The 23,554-nt window shown below is 43.3% G+C and overlaps 1 protein-coding gene and 1 long non-coding RNA gene across 10 annotated transcripts in view; both read left to right on the top strand.

Annotated features, from left to right (window-relative positions):
* Positions 1-7,828, top strand: part of TFCP2L1 (transcription factor CP2 like 1) — a 35,851-nt gene extending 28,023 nt beyond the window's left edge. The window contains exons 14-15 of the mRNA XM_063400844.1: positions 1,745-1,796; positions 2,239-7,828. Of these exons, the coding sequence (XP_063256914.1) occupies positions 1,745-1,796; positions 2,239-2,276 (90 nt within the window). The 3' untranslated portion in view covers positions 2,277-7,828. The remainder of the gene's footprint in view (positions 1-1,744; positions 1,797-2,238) is intronic.
* Positions 7,829-9,506: 1,678 nt separating this feature from the next.
* Positions 9,507-23,554, top strand: part of LOC134552289 (uncharacterized) — a 72,512-nt gene continuing 58,464 nt past the window's right edge. For 2 of the 9 annotated variants that reach the window (XR_010080828.1, XR_010080825.1), the window contains exon 1: positions 9,507-11,803. This is a non-coding gene — a long non-coding RNA (uncharacterized LOC134552289). Of the gene's footprint in view, positions 11,804-14,643; positions 15,010-23,554 lie in introns of those variants that run through there. The other 7 variants (XR_010080826.1, XR_010080819.1, XR_010080818.1 and 4 more) reach the window with 6 other exon arrangements.

Here is a 23,554-nt window from a genome sequence, read left to right as displayed (position 1 = left end):
AATTAAATAGGTAAGTTGCCCAAAGAAGGTAAGTTTTAAAATCTGTAGGGCAATTAGTTTTACATCTCGGCCCATGATTCCAGGGTCTGTCACTATGTACACTATATGCACATTGTAATTTATGGACCTCTGCTACTGCTTGTGTCCCATTATATGATGCCTTAATTTAGTCCATTCCATTAACTTACAGGTTAATAGTGAGTTGCCCTTCTTCCTCTTTTTCCCCCCACTAAATTACTTACTCATTCATGCACCAGAATCGCTTAAGGAGCTTCATTTATAAGAAGCATTGTTAAAACAAATGAAGCAGAGCATAGGTCTCAACTGGAGCCTAAATTGAAGGCTGTAATGCTTATTCCTGAAGTCTCCTTGCTATTCCAGCCTGATTAAATCTGAAACTTTGATGCTTTATGGCTGCAAAGTGCTTGGAGGCAGCTCTTGGTAGGGGAATTGCATGAACCAGCTTGGGTATAAGGCTTTAAGTATTTGTTTAAGTCAATTATTAACAAGGTCTATTGCTTTTCTGATATTTTTTTCTTGTTCTAGTACTATAGTGGCAAGAGTGTGGCAGTCTGTGAATGTACTTCACGCATCATTAGGCAAAGACACACAAATTGGCCAGAAAAGCTTGATTTGAAGGAGTAGAGGCTGGATATTAAATCCAAAAGAGTATAGGGAGATCAATCTAAGTTGAAAAGAGTATTTTGATGTGAGAACTTACAGCTGAAAAATGCACTTCTTGAATGATACTCAGTAGTTAGGAGAAAGCTTTTTCACAAAGCTGGATTTCATGAACTGATCAGAGAGGTTCTGGTCACACCTCCCTTCTCTGAAGTTGTGTCCAGCATTTGCTGTACTGTATGAGGCACCTCCTGAAGGTAATGCACCTTCTCTGTCCCACATAGTTACTCTAATATGGGAGGAAGCATTAACTAAGGATGAATCCTAAATGGGGTTTTCCTGTTGGATCTGAAATAATCTCTTTATTTAAAGGTGTCACTAGAATCTGCACCTCTTCTGAAAATCTACTTGCCTCTCATGAGTAGCTCAAATAGCTTTAGGTTCTAGGTTGTTCTTCCTGTGATTAGCCTTGCTTCTCATAACAGTTTGACAATATTCCTGTTCCTTGACAAAATACAAACAGGTAAATGATTCCTGCACAACATCTGTACTAATGTCTAATCAAAATAGCCAGATGGACACTGCTGAGGTGGCTTTTCAATAGCAATTCCTTTATTCAGCAGGGAGTTCATTTATTGGAGTTTACCATTTCCAGGTATTCTTTAAATGTTAATGTAAGTTCAGCTGAGCTCCATCATTTAGCTGAATATGTAATTACCACTGTTGGATTTTTAGGGAAGGGACTACCTTAATCCTGTCTAAAGTAGTACAGCTTCACTGAAAGCAACAAAGAGCATGATCTTTATTAGAATAACTGGAGTAGTATAAGAACCTTCAGTATCAAGAGCTGCAAAGAGGATGGTAAAATGCTGAATAAGCTACATCAGTTTCAGGCAAGCACATTTAGAGTGCACTTCCCTTAAATACACTAACAACTGCAAGGACCTTAACTGATCAGTCATGTATGTTAATAATCTCATGGGCAGGGTTACTCAGGACTGTGCAGGACTAGGCACCATATGTTGTTTGAGACCTCTCCTCTAAGTCTATACTGGCTCTGAAAGAAATGTGAATTGAATTGCTAAAAATGTGTTGTGTTGGCTTTTTTCCTTCTGCCCTTCAGATGGTGCAAAACTTCCAAGACGAATCTTGTTTTGTTATCAGCACATTAAAAGGTGTGTATTGCTGCTGCTGTTACCTGTTACTCCAAAGATAATTCCTCCTTTCAATTGCACTAAACATTATCACAAACTCAATGCTGTTATCCTGAAAAGATAAGTAATCTAATCTAGTGTAAGTCAAGGTGTTGACTACACTATGATAGACTGACTGATCAATGCTTTACTCTCAGTTACACTGTTATAAAAATTTCATAAATCCATTGACACCACTGACATAAACGAGCAGGAAACCTTTGAGTAAAGTGATAAAATTCGGCAATATGTAGGGGTTTTAATGTAAATTATTTGACTTAGATGTTCAGCATTGGTTTTCATAAGTGGGTTGTGAAACAAGTGTACAAACTATTGCAAACTACCTAGAAAGAAAGTTTGAAGTTCTGTATCTCTGGTGTTTCCTAAAAGCAATGAAAATATGCTTTTCATTTCTTTGTTACAGCTGAAAGCAATGATGGCTACCACATCATTTTGAAATGACCGTGCTGCACAGAGAGACTTTAATGGCCTAAAATTTAGTGCCTCACTGAGATTGCTACAACCTAGACTGGAAACATGAAGAACCTTCTGGATAAATGCTCCTGTGAACTAAGAATTACCAAACAGATTAAGAAAAAACTTGCTTTTACAGATAGAATTTTTTGGTGGTGTGTGATTTTGGTGGGGTTTTGTTTGGTTGGTTGGTTTGATTTTTGTTTTGGTTCTTTTGGGTTTTTTTTTAAGCTGGAGCTGAGAACATCCTCAGCTTTTACATGTTTTTTTTTCCCTCTTCAGTCTAAAAAATTTGTAAGGGTTTCTGCTTATTACTTAAAAACATCTGCCTTGTACTAAAGGGAAATGAAAGATAAACAAATCCCAATTCTCTTGACCCCTCATGTTCAGGTGAATTGATTTACTTACAGTTCTGAGTGCTCTCTTGCTTTCAACACACACCCTGATGCTGATGGACGTAGGCTCCCCAGGGCTCCTTTGCTACTCTTTGAGGTGGAAGGCTTGGGTCTGCCTCCCAGAACAGATGGGGCAGTGCAGAGGATGGGTTTGGTGCCCAGCCTTCACCCCAAGTGTCAGCTCTGGAAGCCCACACTTGCTGTTCTCCACCTGCAGATGTGCCCAAAGTCCAGAGACCTTGGTCCCTCCTGACAGACCTTCTGTAGGACCAATCCAGCAGAGCAGTTCTGGGGGGTGGTTCAAGGGAGGACAGACACCTTGAGGTGAGCAGTTTAGTACCTTATTATTATCTCTAGCTTTAGAGTAGTCTCCTTGAATGGAGCATATGAAGGTTTTCTGAGAAACTGTTTTGAACACTGAAAGCCATAGTGCTCGTGACAAATTCATACTATGGATTTATTCTACTCTACAAATCAGTGATTAACTGCTATCTTTACTGTAACTGGGAATTAGATGTTATAATCTTAATGGATTTTCATCCTGTTACTGAAGTAAAACTGTTTTGATCAAGACCAGGTAACAGATCATCTTAGTTGCTGCTTCTTACATTCTCACTCTTTCACAGTTGACTCCTGTTTCCCATATCTGTAACTATGATCAGCTCCACCCTCCCTTGGTCTTTTGGGACTCTGTCCAGGCTCTGTTAAGCTAAAAAAGTGGCTTCCACTGAAGTCAAAGGCAAACTGGATCAGACCTTTCTTGCACAGATTAAACCATTTCACTTTTGACAGCTAAATAATATGGCTGTTTCCCCAGACTGAGTGTCTATGTACCATCAAAATCTGATTCTTGAACATTTCATTTCATCCTGAACTGACATGGAAAGCTGAAATACCAAACATTTTCCTGGAATGGAAATTTTTCAAAAAATGAGGAATTGTCAGCTGGAAAACACTGAATAAAATGTTCCAGCCTTTTGAAATGTAAACGTTTAATTAAATCCATTTGGCCCTTAAAGCAGCATCAGTTTGAGCTACTGTTGCAGCCCTCAGAAACTGCCATTCAAGTGCCTGGTGCGCCCTGTCTCCCTTGGGGCTGAGCTCTTTGGCTGAGTTACAGATCCCATGATGCTCCTACCCTGGTTAGTCAAACGGGGAATGCGTCATGAGGGCTGGAGAGGTGCCCAGGGAAAGAGGGGGCCACGGAGCCCTTGAATTACAGCTCCCAGCTGACACCAGAGGAATTCGGACTGACACGGACTGATATTTCTCTGACAAAAGTTATGTGTTTCAAGTTTTCCCAACAGAAGTAAACAGCAAAATATTGAGAAAAGCAACCTTTTTTTCATTAAAGCATCAAGCTTTTGCACAAAAAACCCCACCCATCCCCACTGATTTTTTTTTTTTTTTTTTACCCCCAAAATAATACTAGAATAGAAAACTTGTGTTACAATGGGAAAACTTTCAGCCAACTCAGCTAATTGAGCAGCAATGCCTACTTAGGCACAGTCTTGCTCAACTGACTGTTCTGGATGCTCCGTGAATTGTAGGCATGCAAAAAGGATGCCTAGGCTTTGGGACATGGTGGTTCCCGCTTTGGGACATGGTGGTTCCCGCTTTGGGACATGGTGGTTCCCCCTTCTGCAATGAAGGAGTTGAGGCTTCTTGCTTTAGAACCAGGCTGTGTAGGTGAGGAGGAGCTCCTGGCCATGCAATCCAGGTTGTGGCCACACACAGCTGCTATCCAAAACAGTGAATGAATTCCAGCTGCCTTTGTGAGCAGGTGGGACCAGTGTGCCCCTGTGTACCATGAACTTGATTTATGTTCTAGAAGGTGCTCTGGAAAATGGATGTTGGCTGTAGTTTTCATCCTGCTCTGTGGTAGTGGCCCAGTGCATGGTGTGGCTGTCACTGGCATGCAGCTCAGGTGAATCTCACCTCGTGGGAAGGGTTCTGAGTAGACCTTGAAGTTCCCCGGAGTGTAGCCTGTATCACATCCCCTTAGATGTGACAGCCCTGTAACCGAGGGACACAGCAATACTGATACACAGCAGAATGAAGAAAGGATAGAGGAGGCTTTGCTGCCAGAATTAGGGACTGAGAACTGTTTGCTTGTTTTAAAAAGTCTTAACTTCTTGATTCTTTAAAAAACAACTCTTGGTCATAAGGAATTACATGCTAAAGTCCTCAGAGTGTTTCAATAGCACTAGCTTGATAAATTTTGAACAAAAAGAAGTCTGCTAGGGCCTTGCTGTATTTAGATTTTTTAAAATAAAATAATTATACTCATCTGAGGATGAATTTGACAATACAGCTTTCTTTCAATGCTCTAAAAAGGTGTACCAGAATAAATAATCCCATAGACTATAAATATTTTCCTGTGGGTTGGCTCTGTGTGAGCCTGTTGTAAAGCTGCAGAGCTTAGGGGGTGTGTGCAATACCTGCCCTTATTTGACAGAGTAGTTCTAGTCCTTGTTGAACATCTGTAGCCCCAAAAGGAATTTGGAGGTTTGTGGTTAACATACATATCCGTGAAGACACAGCATGGTTGGTTTGGTGTGCAGGAGACTGTTGAGTTACTTCAGCTCAGAATCACAGATTGTCTTGAGTTGAAACGGATCCTTAAGGGTCACAGAGTCCAGTCCCTGGCCCTTACAGGAGTACCTGAGGGTGATCCCTGTGACTGTGAGTACAGCCCAGGTGCTCCTTGAACTCTGGCAGGCTTGGGGCCATGACCAGGAGCAAACACAGTCCCTGGAGAGCCTGTCCCAGTGACCAACCACCCTCCCAGTGAAGAACCTTTCTCCAGTGTCCAGTCTGAACTCGCCCTGATTCAGCTTCATTCCATTCCCTCAGTTCCTGCTGCTGGTCACCAGAGAGAGGAGATCAGCACGCCCCCTCCACTGCTGCCCTTGAGGAAGGTGCAGAGAGAGAAAGAAAGACTTGTCTCATATGTTTGTCAGGTAATCCTTGACTCCCCTTGGATCCCTGGAGGGACTTGTTCAACCCGTTTGTGGAAGTGACAGCCTCTAGAAGGAAGCTGGTTTTATTCTCAAGACCGGAGGAAGCATAGATGTGTAGTCTGGGATAGATATCTATATTCTGGATAGACTAAAGGCAAGGGAGGTGAGTAGCTCCCACTCATCTAAATAGATTTTTCTTAAGTGCCTATTACACTTATTTTTATTCTTTCTGTTGTTGCTCCTATTTCTTTCTTAAAAAGTAAGAAAACTTACTCAAAGTGATTTAAATCAATCTTTTTTTGCTATATGTGAAATTTGTGCAGCAGAACTTTATAAGGACTGGGGCTTAGGATAACAGTGAGTAACACAGTTTCCCAAGCTGTCCAGCTCTTCAGTTGTATGTATGGTGACAGCCACTATGAGTACAAGTGGGCTTGGTGGGGATGGAAAGGCAGAATCATTATGTGATTATTACCAATATGACTCCAGCCCGTACTGCAAAGTATAAACTTGCATTCTTGTTAGATCTGTACTGTCTATTTGAAATGTCATAAATTGTGGCATTTTCTCTGTCGACTAAGTCAATTGATAGAGGTCAATCAATATGACTCTGGTGATGTCCTGAAAACTCTCAGTAATGCCCCATGACACACAACTGCAGGGCAGGGAGAGGGCAAAAGGTTCAGTGATAAAAATTTGGCCATCTGAGGATGTGGCAGGACTGGTGCTGTTAAAATTAAAGCTCCTGTTCTTTCTGCTGGCCTTGCATAGTTAATTGGCTAAAATTGAAATAATCATTCAGTATGGAAAGTACTGGAGTTTTCATTGTCTTGGTGTGAAATTTAATGGGCTGAAGTTTCAAGACTTGGAGGTGGTAATAGATTCTTGCATTTGAGAAGCCCTGAATGGCACTCTCCTTACAATGTAACATACACATATATATGCATATATATACATAATATCCACATACATACTGTACTGTATCAACACATATTTGTGCTGAGTACATGTGTTCTTTGGCTTTAACTGGTACTCTGCTTTGTTTAGTTGCAGTTCAGTGTAAAAGACTCTGGTTGATCAAGCTTCAAAGCCCTGTCATTCTTTGGGTAGAAATGTAAAAGTCCATAGTAGCAACTAGGTGATTTGGACATGGTACACTTGGAGTGATGCAAGTTTGATGAATTTCTGTGATATAAATCCCAGGCCTTGGTGAAGATGAGCATATTCTTTCATTAACACTGCAGTTCTACACTGCAACTTCTGAAAATTAGTTAGAGTAACAGAGAAATAGATTGTCCAATGCTTTGTGAACTAGTAAGGCTACTCCGTAAGCAGAACAACCATACGATGACTTTTCCTAGCTCAATGTTGTATTGCTTAAGCATTGGCTGTAATTCTAACAATCATCTGGTGGATGGCTGAAACAGGTTTTTTTGTCTGTATTTTGTCTGTCTGTATGTTGGGATTTTTTTGACTTCTCAAAGAAATGCTTATATTCAGACTGTAGCTTATCTTTCTCCTCCAGTTATGAAATGGTTTAACATTATGCTAGTAATAGAAATATTTTCATAAGACTATAATCTGTTTGACAGCACAGGGTACTCAGAGTGGGGAGTGTTTGGCTTTGATCATCACTACTGTGGGTGAATACGAGAAGACAGACTGGAGGTGTATCTTAACATGCTTGGCTCTCTCTAACAAATGGGTTAAGCTAGTGCCTAATTTTTTGTGCATTTTTGATTTGTACGGTTTTTTTGTCATTCCCTCAAAATTCTGCTCCCTGGCGGGGGATGCATTGGTGACCAGATGGTGTGCCCAACTTTTTAAAGTAGCCTGCTATTGTCCTGGTTTGCTCGGGGTGAGTGTTTATCTTTCAAAGGGGAGTTAGCTCTCTTCACTGGCAGTGCAGCTGTTAGAGGCAGGCAGGCAGTGCTGGCCACGAATTTGGCGTGATGGGCAAGGGCAAGTGGAGGTGGTCAGTGGGAGGCTGAGGCATACCAGTTGTGAATAAATACTGCCACACTCTTCGTCTTTTCATTTGTTGGTTTTTGGGGTGTTTTTTTTGTACATGGATAAATAAAAAAAGGCATATTTTGCACTGGCTCTTGTACTGTTGTGCAGAAGAAATCTGTATCTAGAATCTGTGCTCCAGTCAAAATGCAAATAAATCTGTTTGTAAGAAGCACGGGTTTGGTCTCTGGTTGATTTGGTGCGGTTGGGCACAGGGGAGCCTCGGCGTCGGCCGCTGCTCAGCGTGCAGCTGTGAGGGGCTGGGCCCCCTCTCAGGGTGAGGGGGGCAGAGTTTGCAGTGCTGGCCAGAGCTGGGACTGACTTCCCCACAGCACAACGCCGTGACCAGTTGGTGTTTAGTCTGGGTCAAAGCAGGAGGAGAAGCGCCTCGTTCCTGCAGAAGCCATGACAGCGGGCATGTGCTTTCCTGAAGGCACCAGCTCTGCCAGATGGCAGCTGGCTTTGGTCCTGCTCAGAAGGCACAGCCATTTCAGAGCCCTGGTCCTTGCTGACATCAGAGATGGGCAGAGTCCCTCCTCAGCAATGCTCTGTCCCATTGAGCAGCTGTGAGACACATGCTGGCAGTGAGGTTTGGATTGTGGTGCATTCACAGTGGTTTGGCTGGAAGAACTCCAGCATCCTCTAAGGCTTAAGCCATAGATCGAGTAACTTACACAGTCAGGAAATTAGCAGATGTTCAGAGTTATTTTCCACTTGGAGAAGATTGAGCCCAGTTTGGAGATAATACCTTCCAGCAGCCAAACTTCATGTCAAGGCAAAGTAGTGAGAATGGATGTACAACCAATGTAAGGGTGCTCTTTAATATGAATTGACCTTGAGCAATTTCAGCTCCTTCCCTTTGCTGAAGAAGTATTTGAATCTCAAAATCAGAAAACTCATCTTGGGCCTGTATGTATAGCAGTTCATACTCAAAGGAGAAAGGCACAGACAATGTTTCCAGATAGAGGTTCAAAAGAATTTAATATTTTTTCCTACCAGTGATGCAGGCATCCCTGAGAAGAGGAAAGGGACTGTCTTCCCCAATTTCTATTAGCTTACAATTCTCTGGAGGCAGAAGTTCAGCCATCTGAGGCCTGATACTCCATTCAGCTGCTCCATGCATGGTCAGGCAGCACAGTGTCCCACAGAGGTGCTGGGTTCAGCACAGCTTCAGTGTAGGTTCAAATCCCCTTCCAGGCTGCACAGGGGGTCTGGGTGGGTTGTTCCCTGAGGGCAGGGTGCTGTAGGCACTCGAGGGTCCAAGGCTGGCATTTGGGCTCTCCAGGGCTGGCTGGAGGGTGCCAAGTGGAGGAGGGTCACTGGCAGCAAGTGGTTGGTGACTTGGTGGCTGTATGAGCCCTGCCAGGTGCAGGGGCTGTCCCTGGGGCTTTTGGGAGCAGGGGGTGAATCCCTCCCTGAGTCCTGCAAGGTGAGGTGCCAAGGGAGTGTCCTGTGCATGGATAGCTCCCACCAAACTCCACACAAAGCTGTCCCTCTTGACCCATGTGCTGGCAGGGGTTGCTCAATGCAGAAAGAAACACTTGGAAGGTTTTTACCTAATAGAAAGGGTTCAAGGACAGGGAAAGTGGTAATTCTTCACAATTTAATTTCTATGAGAAACACATGTAAACAACCTCAGAACAGACCCAGAAGTTAGCAGCAACTATAGGACTGGACAGGAACTGTTAAGAGCTTTCAGGGAGTGAATAGAAAAAAGACTTAGGACTGGAGCTGTTTAATCAAAGCACTGGCATAGTCTCATCTAAATCCTCAAGAGGAAGTAAACATTTTAAAATTAATTTTCTAATTCACAGAACAATGCAGTCTTTCAATTAAATTAGTCACAACTATGGAGCAGGCAGAGAAATAACACCTGTCATATTCCTCTAAAGAAGCTAAATGCTTCCAGGCTTACCTGAGTAGGAAAGATTTGACCCTGCAATAAATGAAATTGCTGAGGGTTTTTTTAGTATACTACAGCAGAGGCTGGTTGTCCTGATCAAACTGGAGTTTCAGACAAGTGGTGACTCTGCTGCTCCCCTGAGATGTGTGGCCCAGGGAGGCAGGGCTGTCTCATCCTATCCCATCCTAAATCTTCTATTTTTGGCTGTTACAAACAGTGCCACCGTCCATTTTGCTGTCTAGAAAAAGCCTCAGTTCTGATTTATCTGATATTAAGTAATAAGCAAGTATGGTGCAGCTGGAAAAAAATTTGATTAGCAAGAATCCAAAATGAGCTGAGCCCATTAGTGCACTGAGAAATAGTTTTTCCAGTTATGAAAATTTAAATGCTGAAAACTATGCTGGAGAGAGGAGGCATGCTATAAGTATGATGTTGGATAGACTTAAAAAAAAAAAAGCAATGCTGAGACAATTTCCTCCTTGAAAATATTTTCAAAGCCTAGTACCTCCCGGAAGAAAGAGTTCCTAGATGGGTTGGCACCAATTTGGGGATTTAGCTCTCTGTGATCTTAATAGTTTAACCTGTGGCAGGAAAATAAGGGAAAAGTAAGAAGATGAACACAAGACTCAGTGCAGGTAGGAAATCCTGGCTGAGGGTGCATGGCCAGAGCACCCCTGGAAAGGAAACCCAGGGCAAAGGCGTGGAGGCCACAAACGTTGGGCCAAGTGCGTGCTGCTGCTGCTGCTGCACAGTTGTCCTGAGCACAAAAACATTTTCCCAAAGTTATTCCAGAGCTGCCCACCGTTTCCCTTTCCCATCAGATTCACCTCATTCCACCGCAGTGCCTATGAGGCCACAACTCTTGTTTCTCCAGCAGCCATAGTTATTTACTGTCACGTGCATGTCTTGAAAGAAATGAGGAAAGAAATGCATCCCCAAATGAAAACATGGGGATAAATTTGGTGACAGTTGAAGTCATTATTGGGGAATAAAAAGGAGAGACATTTTTCTTTTTTCTTTCTGAAGCTTTGGCTCCCTTTTGGTTCTTCCAGTCCCTGACAATGGTTTTGCACTTTTCAATTCTCAAACAGTTGAATTTTTGATCTAATTATGGTGACGATTGTGGTCACCTGCTGGCCAGCTGCACAAGCAAAGTAATTGAGAAAATGAACCTTTGGATTCTTGGAGACTCCCACTTTAAAACAAAAAAGCAATTTTTCTCCCCCATGAGCATCACCAGGGGGTGTTAATGTGTCTCTTTGCAGGCTCCCAGGCCCACAGGTGATGACCCTCTGCCTCCCTCTGTGAAAATGTCCTTAAAATTATATTTTAGTGAAAGCACCTGAGCCCTAGTGGGGCAAAGAGCAGTGCCAGGAGCCTGAACTCAGCCCCTGGGCCAAGAGATAGATGTGTTTGTCAGGGCTTGGGGCTGTGGAGAAAAACTAGCCTGACACTTGCTTATAAAATTAAATTCTCATTACATTACAGCACTGTGAAACTCAGGAACCCCCAAACCACCAGACTCTTGGTACATTCTTGACCAGCAGCCACCACTCTTGGTTGAACAAATATGGGATATGTGGGGAGGTAATTTCAGGTTTAATAAGGAAATAATTATGAGACATACAAATTTAAAAAAGGAACTACATATTATACACCCACTAAGCACAGGAAGAATATTAAGAATTTAAATACCATGGCAGTACTCTGCCAGATGTGTGTAGTCTGCAATGTCTGATTTTTAACTTGATTCTTCCTGTGGAGATTTACTGCTGAAGTATGGATAAGACATTAAGTAAAATATTAACAGGCCATTTTGATAGTCAGGAGTACAAAACACTAAGCCCCATCCCAACAGAGTGTCAAAGCCACACTACTAGGATCCTTTTTCAGGTGTTTTCTTGTCACCTTAAGCCAGGTGGGTGGAGGGTAAGGAACCCTCCTACTAGTAAGTGTTAGGGAAGAAATTGATGGCCTTAATTAAGAATGACACTTTTTTACCTGCACATTTGACTTTTTGTGAGCTCTTACAAGCAAGCCAGGGCTGGAAATCCCTTTCTGCCACAGCTGGGAGGATAACCCGGGAGATGCAAATGAGCCAGCAGCTGTTCCCGGGAGTTTTAGTTTCCCAGGCTTGGAGACAAGGAACCCTCCTTGCACGTGGTCAGGAGACTTGGCTTTATAAACCAAACCATTCCCTTCCTCAGTGGCAGGGCTGGGGGCAGAGCAGGGGATTCATCTCAGGTGAGTGGCTGGAGAGTCTGAATGTGTGTTGTTAACTGCTGGTGTGCACCGTGCTTCTTGCTGAACTTTATTATTGAATCATTGAATTGTTTGCTTGGAAGGGGTCTTTAAATGTTATCTAGTCCAACCCCTCTGCAATGAGCAGGAACATCTTCACACACATCAGGTGCTCAGAGATGTATCTGAACTGTTGGATGTTTCCAGGAATGGGCTTCCATCACCTCCCTGGGCAACCTATTCTCAACACCCTCCTTGTAAAAAGCTTCTTCTTCATATCTAATATAAATTGACCTTCTTTCACTTCAAAACCATTACCTCTGGTCCCATTGCAATGAGCCTTGCTAAAATATTTGTCCTTTAAGTACTGAAAGTTACAGTGAAGCTCCTTAAAGGTCTGCACCAGGTCTCACAGCATGAAAATCCCCATTGCTTTCCCTACCCTTACAGCATTTCCCCCACTTTTCATCCCCCTCATTTCATCAGGGGCTGGCAGTACATGCTCCACCCCAGCTGTGATACAAGGTTTTGCTGTTAAAGTGCTGGGAATTAAGCTGTGGCATAGTTTGGAGAAGTTTTGTGATGGGAACATCTAGTGATGGTCTTTTTTTAGTGAGTGGTGCTCCATGTGCTCTTTAGGGGTCTGTGTGACTTGAGCTTTTGCCTATCTAGTTGTTTAAATGAGACAAATCCTGAGTAATTCAGAGCAAAAGTCACCTAAGCAGTCCAGGGGATAAAAATGGTCACAAAGGCAAGTCATTTTCTGTCCCCAAATTGCAGGGCCAGAGTCTTGGCATGGGCAGCAGTATCCCCTGCAGCTGTAAGCTGTGCTGATCCCTCCTGGTGGGGCTCACCTGTGCTGCTCAAGGAATTCCAGCCCAGTGCTGGCTGTGCAGTGCTTGGCACTGGTGGGAGCTGTAGAAGGATGCAATTAAATCAATTACAGGCTAGTGATTTTGCATTCAATGAAATAATTACTCTTGAAAACTGGCAGTATGGGTGAAACTTGCTCCCAGCCTTAATATCAGGTTTCACTGTCTTGCCAGAAAGTGTGATTGACGTCAGCCTGTTATTGTGACAAAGGCTATAAGCTCACAGGCTCATAAAATAATTTAGTGTGGAAGGAGTCTTCAGAAGCTATCTGGCCTAGACCTTGCTCAGAGTGGGGCTAGGCCAAAGGCTGCTCAGTGTTCTGCAGGGTCAGCAAGGGGAAACCCATGGCCAGTGCCAGCCTGGAAATCCCACCAGAGATTATAATACCCCATTCTTGCCTCAGATAATTTATAAATCACTAAGAAAAGATTTCTGTCTTTCCAGTGTTGGGTAGGAGAAAAGTAAAACAACATAGGTGTGCCAAGCCATAGTTATTTTTCAGTTCATTCCTTAAGAATGTCTATTTAAAAATTAAACTGGGATATATTTATTTACTTAATAATTTTCCCCAGTGAATAGGAAAAAATATAACTTGGCAACCACTTTCTACCTAGTCGGGCAGTTCTTGTGATGGTATGTTTGCTAGCTAAGATGGAGCTGGACACTAAAAACTTAAGGTTTTACTTGCCAATAGTACTGCTTCACAATGATGGGTAGGATTGGCAGTGTGAGGGATCTGGGGGGCTTTAAACTGGGGAGAAACTTCAATGGATGAGCATTTCCATACTGTGTAGATGCCATCATGCTCCACACGTGCCTGGCAGAGCAGTCTGCATTTTGGGCAGCTTGGGGAACCTGTGCTGTGAGTGTATTAAATCTCCAGGCTGGGTTCTTGTGCAATTGGTTGTGTGTGCTGAAAATTCTCAGCTCTGTTTGCTCGTTCTGATGTCTCCAGGTGTGAGATTGCTTTAACTTGGCTTTTTTTTTTTTTTTTTTTTTTGTGCATGGTGAAAGAACACACAATCAAGATGAGAAATGGCTCTGGAGTTGGTGGATAAGAGATGCTTATCCTTAAGTTACAGTCTTGAAGTAAATAAAGATGTAAGCTATTTTCAGTGCTTTTTAATTTGGATGGAGAGGCTGCAACTGGCAAGTCTTTCTTCACTGAAACCAAGCTAAGTCTTACAAGCTGAGCCTGGATCATGGGCTGTGAGCATAAGGAGCTTTACATGGGGCCTTCATGTGTCTTCTTTGAGGAAAACCATCCTTTGAGGAAATCTTCTTTGGGGAAGATCATCCCCCCTTCAAAAAGGGGGGAAATTGTGGAGGGTACTTGATGGGAAACCTCCTAAATTACCCAAGCTGTGACCATGGCCTTCACACTGAGGAGTCCAGTTCTAAGTGCAACACTCTCAGATGCATGAGGCACATGCGTGAGGCACATGCTCGAAAGTGTTTGACCTTTGAAAGATTTAAAATGTGGGAAATGGCATAATCTGATGATGAGAATAAAATCAGTTATATATTTCAGGTTTTCTCCATTTAAAATCTTACTTGACCCATTTTCTACTCTGACTGGTCCTTGCCAACATGACTGAGCATCTGTTGATACTGTGATCTGCTCAGTAGTAAGTACATTGTGGAATTTCATTTTAAACTTTCTTCAAACAGTCCACCTGTGACTGGTAAAGCTGCTGAGAAAGAGAAGACTTTGGTGTTTCATAGCTGATAGTAATTTTTTTTGAGTAAATGGTATTTAGGGTGAAAATACTACTTCAAAACTGCAATTCAACAAAAGGTAATTTTAGATTTGGCCATTCCAAATTACTCCTGCCTCGTTTTCAAAATTGGGCTATTCTGACACAGACTTTTTTCCCCTTGCCAGAGGATTATTTAATTCATTGTTCACCTCAGTCAATTAAAGGCAGCAGAGCAGGGTAGAACACCAATTGCTTAAGGTACATTTTTATGAAGTTATTTAGCCTGTACACTTTGTTCTCACTGCTTTGAGAACACAAACTGTTTTCTGAACAGGTACTTGACATGATGACTTGGCCACAAGACCCGTGGTATTATATTTGATAGATCTGGGTTCCTCCTGAGTATGGTTGCAGTATCCCTGGGACCAGCCCAGCTGAGATCTATAGGGTTAATAGGAACTTTCTTAGAATTAGGCTTAAGGCCAGCCTTTACTAACTAATCTGTAACATTTTATTTCTTCATGTATTTTTAATCGAGTACCTTTGAAAGACCTTAGAAAGACATGCTGTTTGTCTGGGGGAATTTCATGTTGTTGAGGATGAGTTTTCTCCGCACACAAGAGGCAGCCATGCTTGGTGAGTATGTCCTGTTTCTTGCAAAGTTGCTGAAAAAAGAGTGAGATTTTTTTTTTTACTCTGTTGTAATATTCAGATGAACTTTTGGGGGGTTGATGATCTTTCTTTTCCACATAATCTTTATGAAAAGGGAAATTCTGTAGTGTAAAATAGTTTTGGTCTGTCAGAATCCTGTGGCAGTAAGTGAACTGGGGAAGCATGGCTAAACCCTCTTCACCAGAGAGAGAAGCTGGGATGGGTGTGACTGCTGGGTGTTTGGGGTCTGCACACACTGCAGCCAAAAGCATCACTGCAGTGCTGGTCAGTGAAACAGCACCGTGTTAGAGAACTGGGCAGGCAGTGCATCCCACCACACTGACAATACAGGCACTGTGTATTCTTGAGCAAGAACTTCTCTGTAGCAATTGATGCCCCATAACATTTCTCTTTGAGAGGCTTGCCTGTTCTGATATTCCTAAGCAGATCCAAAGAATTCATGGCTTGATAAAACATTTTCCACAACAAACTATGACTGAGCTGTGGGGTTGGTTTTGCTGAACAGCTGCAAAAATGGATGAGGTATGTGTGGTACTGAAGCTGAAGCACTTGGATGTTTGTATCAGCTTCCTTGAGAGCCACTGGAACAACCCCTTGAGATGCTACTGAAGAGAAAGTCCTGCTGTAGCAAATAGTGGGTGAAATTATTCAGGAGTACTCATGCTTACAGCAATTCTGTCTTTAGCTCTATTGATCTTTCTTTGTGTGTGCTCCTTTTCCACCTAATTTGGCACAGCTCTGTTGCCAGTTGGTTACTGATATTACAATGTAGGGGTTGATAAGCACTTGCCAGCATTCAGAAACTTTCCATTCCCACACTTTAGAAGCCCTGGCCATTTTTCAAACCTGTCATTTGAAGCTGTTTGAATGACGGAAGAACAATGACAAGTGAGGGAGAATGTGTTACTACTGATATTTATCTGGGAGCCTCCTTTGGTGCAATTACCAGCTGGGGAGATAAAAAGTGTGGTGCAAAGAGTGTGCTTGGATGATGGTCAAAATACAGAGGTTAGTGCACTCTAAGAGAAGCTGGAGAGTGCTGGATCAGCACCAAGCAGTCACAGCATGTCACAATGTACAGGCTGGGTCCTCCACATGGGAAAAGGAAGGCAGGGACACTCCTGGGCCAGGAGCAGAGAGCCCTGGTTTCACCTGTTCCCACTGTCACTGGAGATTTAGAGCTCAGAGGTGGAACTCCCTGCCCTGTGCAGGAAAGAACAGTATTTGATCTTGCTGCACAGGTAAGGCAGGAGCCATGGGCAGACCCAGCCAATGCTCTGACATTTCCCATCTGTGTCCCACATGGCTTCAGAGACTTTATGATCCTGTGAACTAGCAGGGGTAAAATCCTCATATAGACACAGTGAGCCTGCTTTTCACAGCTTCACTGATCAAAGTCAACCTTTCCTCCTCCCTGGCCTTCTGCATTGTCTGGGTTCAGGTGTTGTGTGGCCAGACAGTCCCAGGAGCTGATGTGTGTGTTAATGACCACTCACTACACACTTCAGGTAAGGTAAAAAGCCCATTTGCCCTGTGCTTCTTCCACAGTATTTTATTTCCATGCCCCTCCCCCACCCTTAATTATTCATTCAGCTTTTCTAGGTGTAATTTGCCCTACTGTTGCTGCTGATCCTGCACTGCTTGTCTCTGGATGAGCTGTCTGTGCTTGGGGTGGGCTCCCACACCAGGAGCTGTCTGGCTGCTGCACTGACCCACAGAGATTCCTGCTCTGCATGCCATTTCTGCCTGGGCTGCAGTGTCCATGCAGAGACTACACCAGATTAGAAATAAATGACTGGGATTGGGAGAATTTCTTTATTTGATTTATCCCATAGCTACAACAATGGGTATATTGTTCCAAGACAGTGTGTTTCAGATGGCTGGGGAAAGAAATGCACATTCAAGTATGACAGTAGGAGCCTCAGATGGAGAGTCTGTGTCTTGTCCTCCTGCAGACAATACCAGAGGTCAGCAATAAAGCTGTGCTACACCCTGGGGGCCTGGTTTTGGTTTTCTGTGGGATGAGGGGCCACATCTCCAACCTCTGTGAGTAACCCCTGTGATGCTTTAACTTCACCACCTTCCTACCACATTGCAACCACAAAGCTGTGGCTGCCCTCTCAGTCCCTTCATCTCTTCTCATCTCCCAGGATGTCTCTGGCACAGGTGGTGGAAAACTTGGACTGTGACAGGGGTGAACACTTAAAGAAAAATGTTTTAAGCAGTGTCATTTGCCTGATCTGATCTTTAACACCTCCACCCCAGGGTGCTGAAGCCCATCAGCAGGAAGAACTGGGGTGCAGGGCTTGGCTGTGCCCTGCCAAGGCCAAGGCTAACCCTCACTCTTTGCTGCTCCGTGGGGAAGTTGAGCATGAACTCATCAAGTGGTTTATGTATCTGCTTGAGGTGCTCAGCCAGGGATGAGGCAATTAACTAGTGAAAAACCACAGGCCCACAGAGAGCCAGAACAAAAGCCTATTGAGGGAGCAGGCAGCACTGTGGATCCAGAGATGTGTGGGGCTTCCTGTGGCAAGTATGGTGCAGCCCCAGCTCCTCACACTTGAACTCACTTTAAAAAGTGATGTCAGTACCATCCTTACTTGATATGGGCTACTATTTAATCACCCAGTGGAGCCCTCCCCCTATTCATGCTTCCACTAAGTACAGCTCCTTAAATGACAAACAAATTAATGGTCACTTCTTATTTTCCCTTGAGAAAAAGCTGTAAAAGAGCCAAAGCCCTCAGATCTCAGTGATTTTGTTAGTGCTCTCAAAACCTCACACCATGTTAAAGCTTTAGGATTGCTCAAACCAGGAAACCTGACACAGGGCTCTCTTTTCATCTGCAAAGAAAGACATTGTGTCATGAATTTTTTAGGAATAAAGCTGCAAAACAGCTTGATGTGGGTTTTTCTGTTAACCAAAACAATGTGTTGAAGCATTCAAGATCTGTCAGTTCACTAAAGTTCACGGAGCGTGTAGATGTCTTAAGATCTTCTACCTGCTATGACACATAAATGCCAGCACCACTAATTTTGCTTAAATGCTTATGTGCAACATTTTCCATAAGGTTTGAATCAGAATTGCTCTTTTGAGATGAGTTATGGATGCATGAATTTCTAGCAAGGCAGTGTGACCACAGTGGAGACTTAGTGCATGTGCTGCTTGATCATCACAGGTAGCCCTGCTGTGGCAAAACTACTTTCACATGGGATTCAGCAGTGCACAAAACAAACTGGGAGATGTGGTGGCTTGGCAAAAGTGAGCTAGTCGGTGCACAGACCAAATCCTTACCCTGCAGTATTTTTTTTTAGGTATTAACTGGGAAAAATGCCAAACACAGAGCGCTTGTCATTCTGCAGGGCTACATGGAATAAATAAAAAATGAACTAGTTTGCTTTAGGCTGTTCACAGACCTTTTCAAACCCAAATTCTGATTGCAGAGGCAGAAATTCCTCCTTGTAAATCCTGAATATGGGTAGCGGTAGAAAAATTGTGGATTTTCAGAAGTGAAGAAGAAAGCTGCTAGTAACACCAGACTTGGAAAGTTGGCTTTGAGTATTGCCTGCTGAATGCAATTAGTACTTTTCTGTAGGACTAATGAATGATAATTGATTAGGGACTATTTTCCTTCCAGAAAAATGTACTGTATCATTAAAATTTCTGGTAAAGAAAAGAGTGGCTTGAGTTATTCTATGTGACAAATTCAAAGGCGAGAACAACACCAGTCAATTCTATGATTTCTTGCTGTCAAAGGGATGTAGGTACCTGCTATGATTTTTGTTGTTCATAACACAATCTAAAGGTGTTTCTAAATGCTTTGGCTATTGTTATTGTTATGACCTGTTGTGAATCAGGATGCATCACTTGATCTAAAGCAATTGGCTTCCCTGAGGGGATGCAAAGCTTTGTAGGGTAGGGTAGAGGTGATCAGGGCAAAATTTGTGGTAAATACATCATTTAGTATTACATTTGGAAAAAGCTGGCAGGTTTTGAGGCATGAAAGAACATTTTCAGCAGTTCTGCTTTCTTCTTACAGACAGGGCCTTGCCTCTGCCCTTACACCATCACCACCACTGCTGTTTTCTCAAAACATCACTTTCTTAATTGTCTTCAAGCATCACCCAAAACACTTCTTGTCTTTCCTGTAACTCAAAATACGAACAGTATCAACTTTGGCTTGTGTTCAGCAATAATCCTGATAAGATTTCTCAGTAACCTCAACAGAACAAGTTAAAAGTAATTTCATTGATGTAGTTCTGTGGTATACCAAAATACATCAAGTTGTCATTTATGGCATACTTGTTTTCTTTGTCTCTATCCAAAGACATAAATAATTGTAATGGATTATTTGTGATGTTTGAAGAAAAAAGTGTTCTAATTGTATGTTTTAGACCTCTCTCACTTTTGGCTGCAAGATCTGGAAATAATTAAACCTGCTAGACTCAGAAACAAAGGCATTCTGAAGAAAAATATTTGCAGGTCGAACTTTAAATCTCTTAAAGGGAGTGAGGCGTGAGTAAATAACATATCAAGATGAACTAGCCTGGGGATCACTGGCTTTGGGCCCTGGTAGGTCATATTTATAGGAAGAGACAGACCTGAGGTCTACATAGTGAATGACCCCAAAGCTGGGGCATCAAAAATGTCATTTGAAGCCATCTCTAACGAAGATACAGCTCAGCTGAAGAGATGGTTTTAAAATATCATAGGGTTAGCCACAAAGAGGAGAAGCGTGGCATTAGTCCCTTTGAAATGCCATGGATTAGGAATGTGGATAATGATGGTTGCAAATGTAATTGCACATGAATTAGCCTGCTGGTGTGGGGGAAAGAACTGTGGTGTTATACACACTATTACCAGCTCCGGAATGGCTTCCAGATAATATTGGGAGATAATTGTTTATACAGCTGGATCTTCTCTATCTGCTTTCAAACCACTCTTCAACCATGTGGAAAAGATTTTATTATATTTTAAATCTGGGTATCTTCAGAATATTCCAATACCTCCTGAGCTTGGAGAAAACTCTAATTATTGCACAGCTCCAAAAAATTTGGGCTGGAAACACTCGTACATATCCATGGGAGGAATATAATTCCTAAAAGGAACCAAGTCCTTAAGAAATGAGAGTTTCCACTTTCAAGGCCCTCTAAGAAAGCTCAAGACAAGGTGTTTTACATTATTTTTCATTATTTTATTTTATTTTTTTTTAATTTCAGCAATCTGGCTGTATAATTGCAGAGCTATTGAAATGATTCTGAGAATCAGGACATTATTTTGGTGGTGGATGAAACAATAATACAACTGTCACAAGAATGCCAGGGATTTTTGGATAAATTATAGAGAAAACAAGGTAGTGGCTTACGTGCTTTGAGCAGTGACTGTTTTGGTGGGCTTTTGTATTAACAGCCATTTTTAATATATTTCACCATACAGAGCCATTGTAGGCTTCCATTGAAAGCCTTGGCCTGATAAAAATAGGGTTGTAACATAAATTGATCTTTTTATTTTACAATATCAAGCTCTTAAGAAGAGGAGAACATAGTGGTGACATGCAGAACCTAGCATTTTTTCTTGGCAGCGGTGGACATTTCATGTCCCAAAAATCAGATCAAGGTTTATAACAAAATAAACATATTTTATTGAAATGAATGGGAGGCAGAAGCTGGTTAGGTTACTGGATGAGAAACGTGCTTATAAAAAGTCTCAAACTTCTCTGTCTGACTGGATCCACCCAGAGGAAGTTCCTTCAACTCCATCAACATACACAAGGACTTCTGAACGGCAGAAGTGCCACTCATGGCAACCATGAGAAAGACAAAAGGATGAGAATGGAAGTGGATGTTGGTGAAAACAAAGGTGTTTGGAATTTTGTCTAGTATTAGAGAAGCTGCCTTAATGTTTTTTTGGTGGGAAAGAAGGATATGCAGAAGATGCTGTGCTAAAATACTATTTGTAGCTTCTCTGATGGGGAGCCCTGGGGAAGGCCCGTTTCTTCCTCTGGACCCAAATCTCCTCTAGCAGAACTGGCCCTTTTCCTTTGTGCTACTGCAAAGAAAGCAGTGACAGCAAGGCTGAGCAGGAGGAAGGATGGAGTAAGCGCTGGAGGCTGATAGCTGCTTTGGGACCTTCCTGCAGGCTTTGGTTACTGCTTCTTTCTTACTCATTTTCTTTGGTTTTTTGTTTGTTAGGGTGGGGTTTTTTCCCCCATATTCCCCTTATGTCAAACTGTCTTGGATTACAAATGGCAAGGGCTAGTTTGAGATACACTCTCATTACATTTTCAACTTTCCTAGCACGTAATCCACTCCTAGCAGTAATCCACTCCTGGACAAGTCTGAGACTCAGCCTTGACATAGTTTGGCCCCTTATGGAAAGGGGTTTTTATGACTGCACTGCTAGGGAGAAGGGCAGCAGCATGCAGGGAACCAGCCAGGCCATGGGATGTGAGCAGCACAAGTGTGGGGCAGGTGGATGGATGGATGGATGGATGGATGGATGGATGGAAGGATGGATGGAAGGATGGATGGAAGGATGGAAGGAAGATGTGGGGGTGCTAGCTACATGCAAGCCAGGGAGGAAGCTGTCTGGGATGGCTGTGAGCAGGGAGGGCTGCATGAGTACAAGATATCCCCCAAGCCCAAACTGAAAAATCCTTTATCCCACCCTGCAGGCCTCAGGGAACTGCTTGGTGCAACTTGCTGCTTGGAGGCAGAATTGAGCCTGCCTTGTTCACAGTCACACTGCAGCTTGTGCTCCTGTACCTTTGATGACTGACTGATGTCTGGCAATCACTGTGTTTGAGTGTGCCTGTGCTTTGACTTCTCACCTGGGCTCCCATCTGCACCTACTCTGTGTGAAGGGGCCCCTCCACTCCCACAGAGGTTTTGTGGTCTGGGCAGAGGTGCAAAAGCAGCCAAGCAAGCTGTTGCAGAGCAGTGCTGCAGTGCTACCCTGGCTCTCTTCCCTCTTTTGAGAGCTCAGTGCCTTGCTTTCCACCAGCAAGGTCTGGCAGGACAGACCCTTTGCATCTCACTGTGGTCTGGTGTCCTTGATGCTCGTGTGGTTGGCTGGAGGGATGCTCGGGGAACAGTGTCTTCCTCCTTGAGCTTCTGCAGAAATGTTGCATTTTTGGAAGGAGGTGTGTTGTTCGCATGTCAAATGGCATGGGGCATTTTCACAGCTCTCCTGGCAGCCACAGGCTTGGCATATTGCAGGCTGAAGAGTTGCCAAGGGCAGGCATTTAGAAAAAAATAAAATTTAAAAAAAAAATCCTTTGCAGGCAACTGCCAGAGTTTGGTGCCAGGTTAATCAGAACTCCCCATTGTCTCTCTGAGACAAATGTTCTGATTAAATCTATTGTTGTTGGGCTTGATGGGACAGAGTGTTACTGAGTTACATCATAGCTATAATGTGGAAACTGGAACACAGCAAAATTTATGGTGGAATGTTCCCTGGTATTGTTCAGAAATATCACCACAGAAGAAGTTTGTGGGAATGATTATTTGAAAGCTGCTGGTCTAACAGTGGCTTGAGCCCAGCTCCAGGGTGTCTAACTAGGCTCTGCTCCATAGCTTAAGTAAACTACTTAACCTCCCTGTTTCTGATTTGCCCTTTATGAGCAGTGGTGTTAAAGTGTTTGTCTGCCTTCCTGCAAGGATCTGCTCGTGTTTCCAGCTGGCTCTGGTTTATGCACCCGTGCTGGTGTTGCAGACTTCTGCCCTGTCTGTTGGACTGGGGGTTTTCTCTTCCTTCTCTCCAGCCTGGTCATTGTGTTCTCATTGCTGCAGCATCTCAGAGATGGCTTGGAGTGACTCTGAGTCTGCCTGCTGGGGCTGACAAGGCAGAGAGAACCTGGCACCCACTGTTCCCACAGTTTGCTCCTGCAGGTCTGCAGTCCAGCGCCATGGGAAGAGCACTGGGATCCCTGGTCCATAACAGTGCTGGCTTAAGGACTGTGTGGCTCTTGACCATGGAAAAGAAGCAAGTAAAGTGTCAGGTTGTGCAAGAGGCAACACTGATGAGACCTCAAGAAAGCTCTTACAGGACATGAAGGAGGTGGGAATCAGACTGTCTTGTCTAGCCACCTTATGTCACTTAATAAAAGACATACATCTGTGAGACACGTAGTGCATGAGATTGCATCCAGATTTCGTGGCTCCCATCCATCCTCACGCAGACTGAGGCTGCCTGGCTCCTGGCTGTCCTTAGCTAATGGGGCTTACTGAGGTGACACAGCACCCCAGATAACTTGAGCAACCTTAGGGTCAGCAGTATTGAGCTGAACACTGAAATTTGGAGAGAAGGTCATCTGTCTCTTTCTCACTGACCCTTTTGTGGAACAAACAGCAAGGCTTGTATGAGCACCTTCTGACATCTGATAATGTCGTCTCTGCCAAGTGTCATTGTGTTGGAGAACAGGAGACAGACTGGACTAAACATGCAGGAGACCTCGGAAAGCAAGTAGCAGAGCATATAGGGGTCTTAAATGAAGTCTGGGTGGGATCTA

The sequence above is a fragment of the Prinia subflava genome, chromosome 6 (assembly GCF_021018805.1).
Source record: "Prinia subflava isolate CZ2003 ecotype Zambia chromosome 6, Cam_Psub_1.2, whole genome shotgun sequence".
In the NCBI taxonomy this organism is placed as follows: domain Eukaryota; kingdom Metazoa; phylum Chordata; class Aves; order Passeriformes; family Cisticolidae; genus Prinia; species Prinia subflava.
Note: the sequence above shows the minus strand (reverse complement) of the source record. Positions and strands in the feature narration are given on the sequence as shown.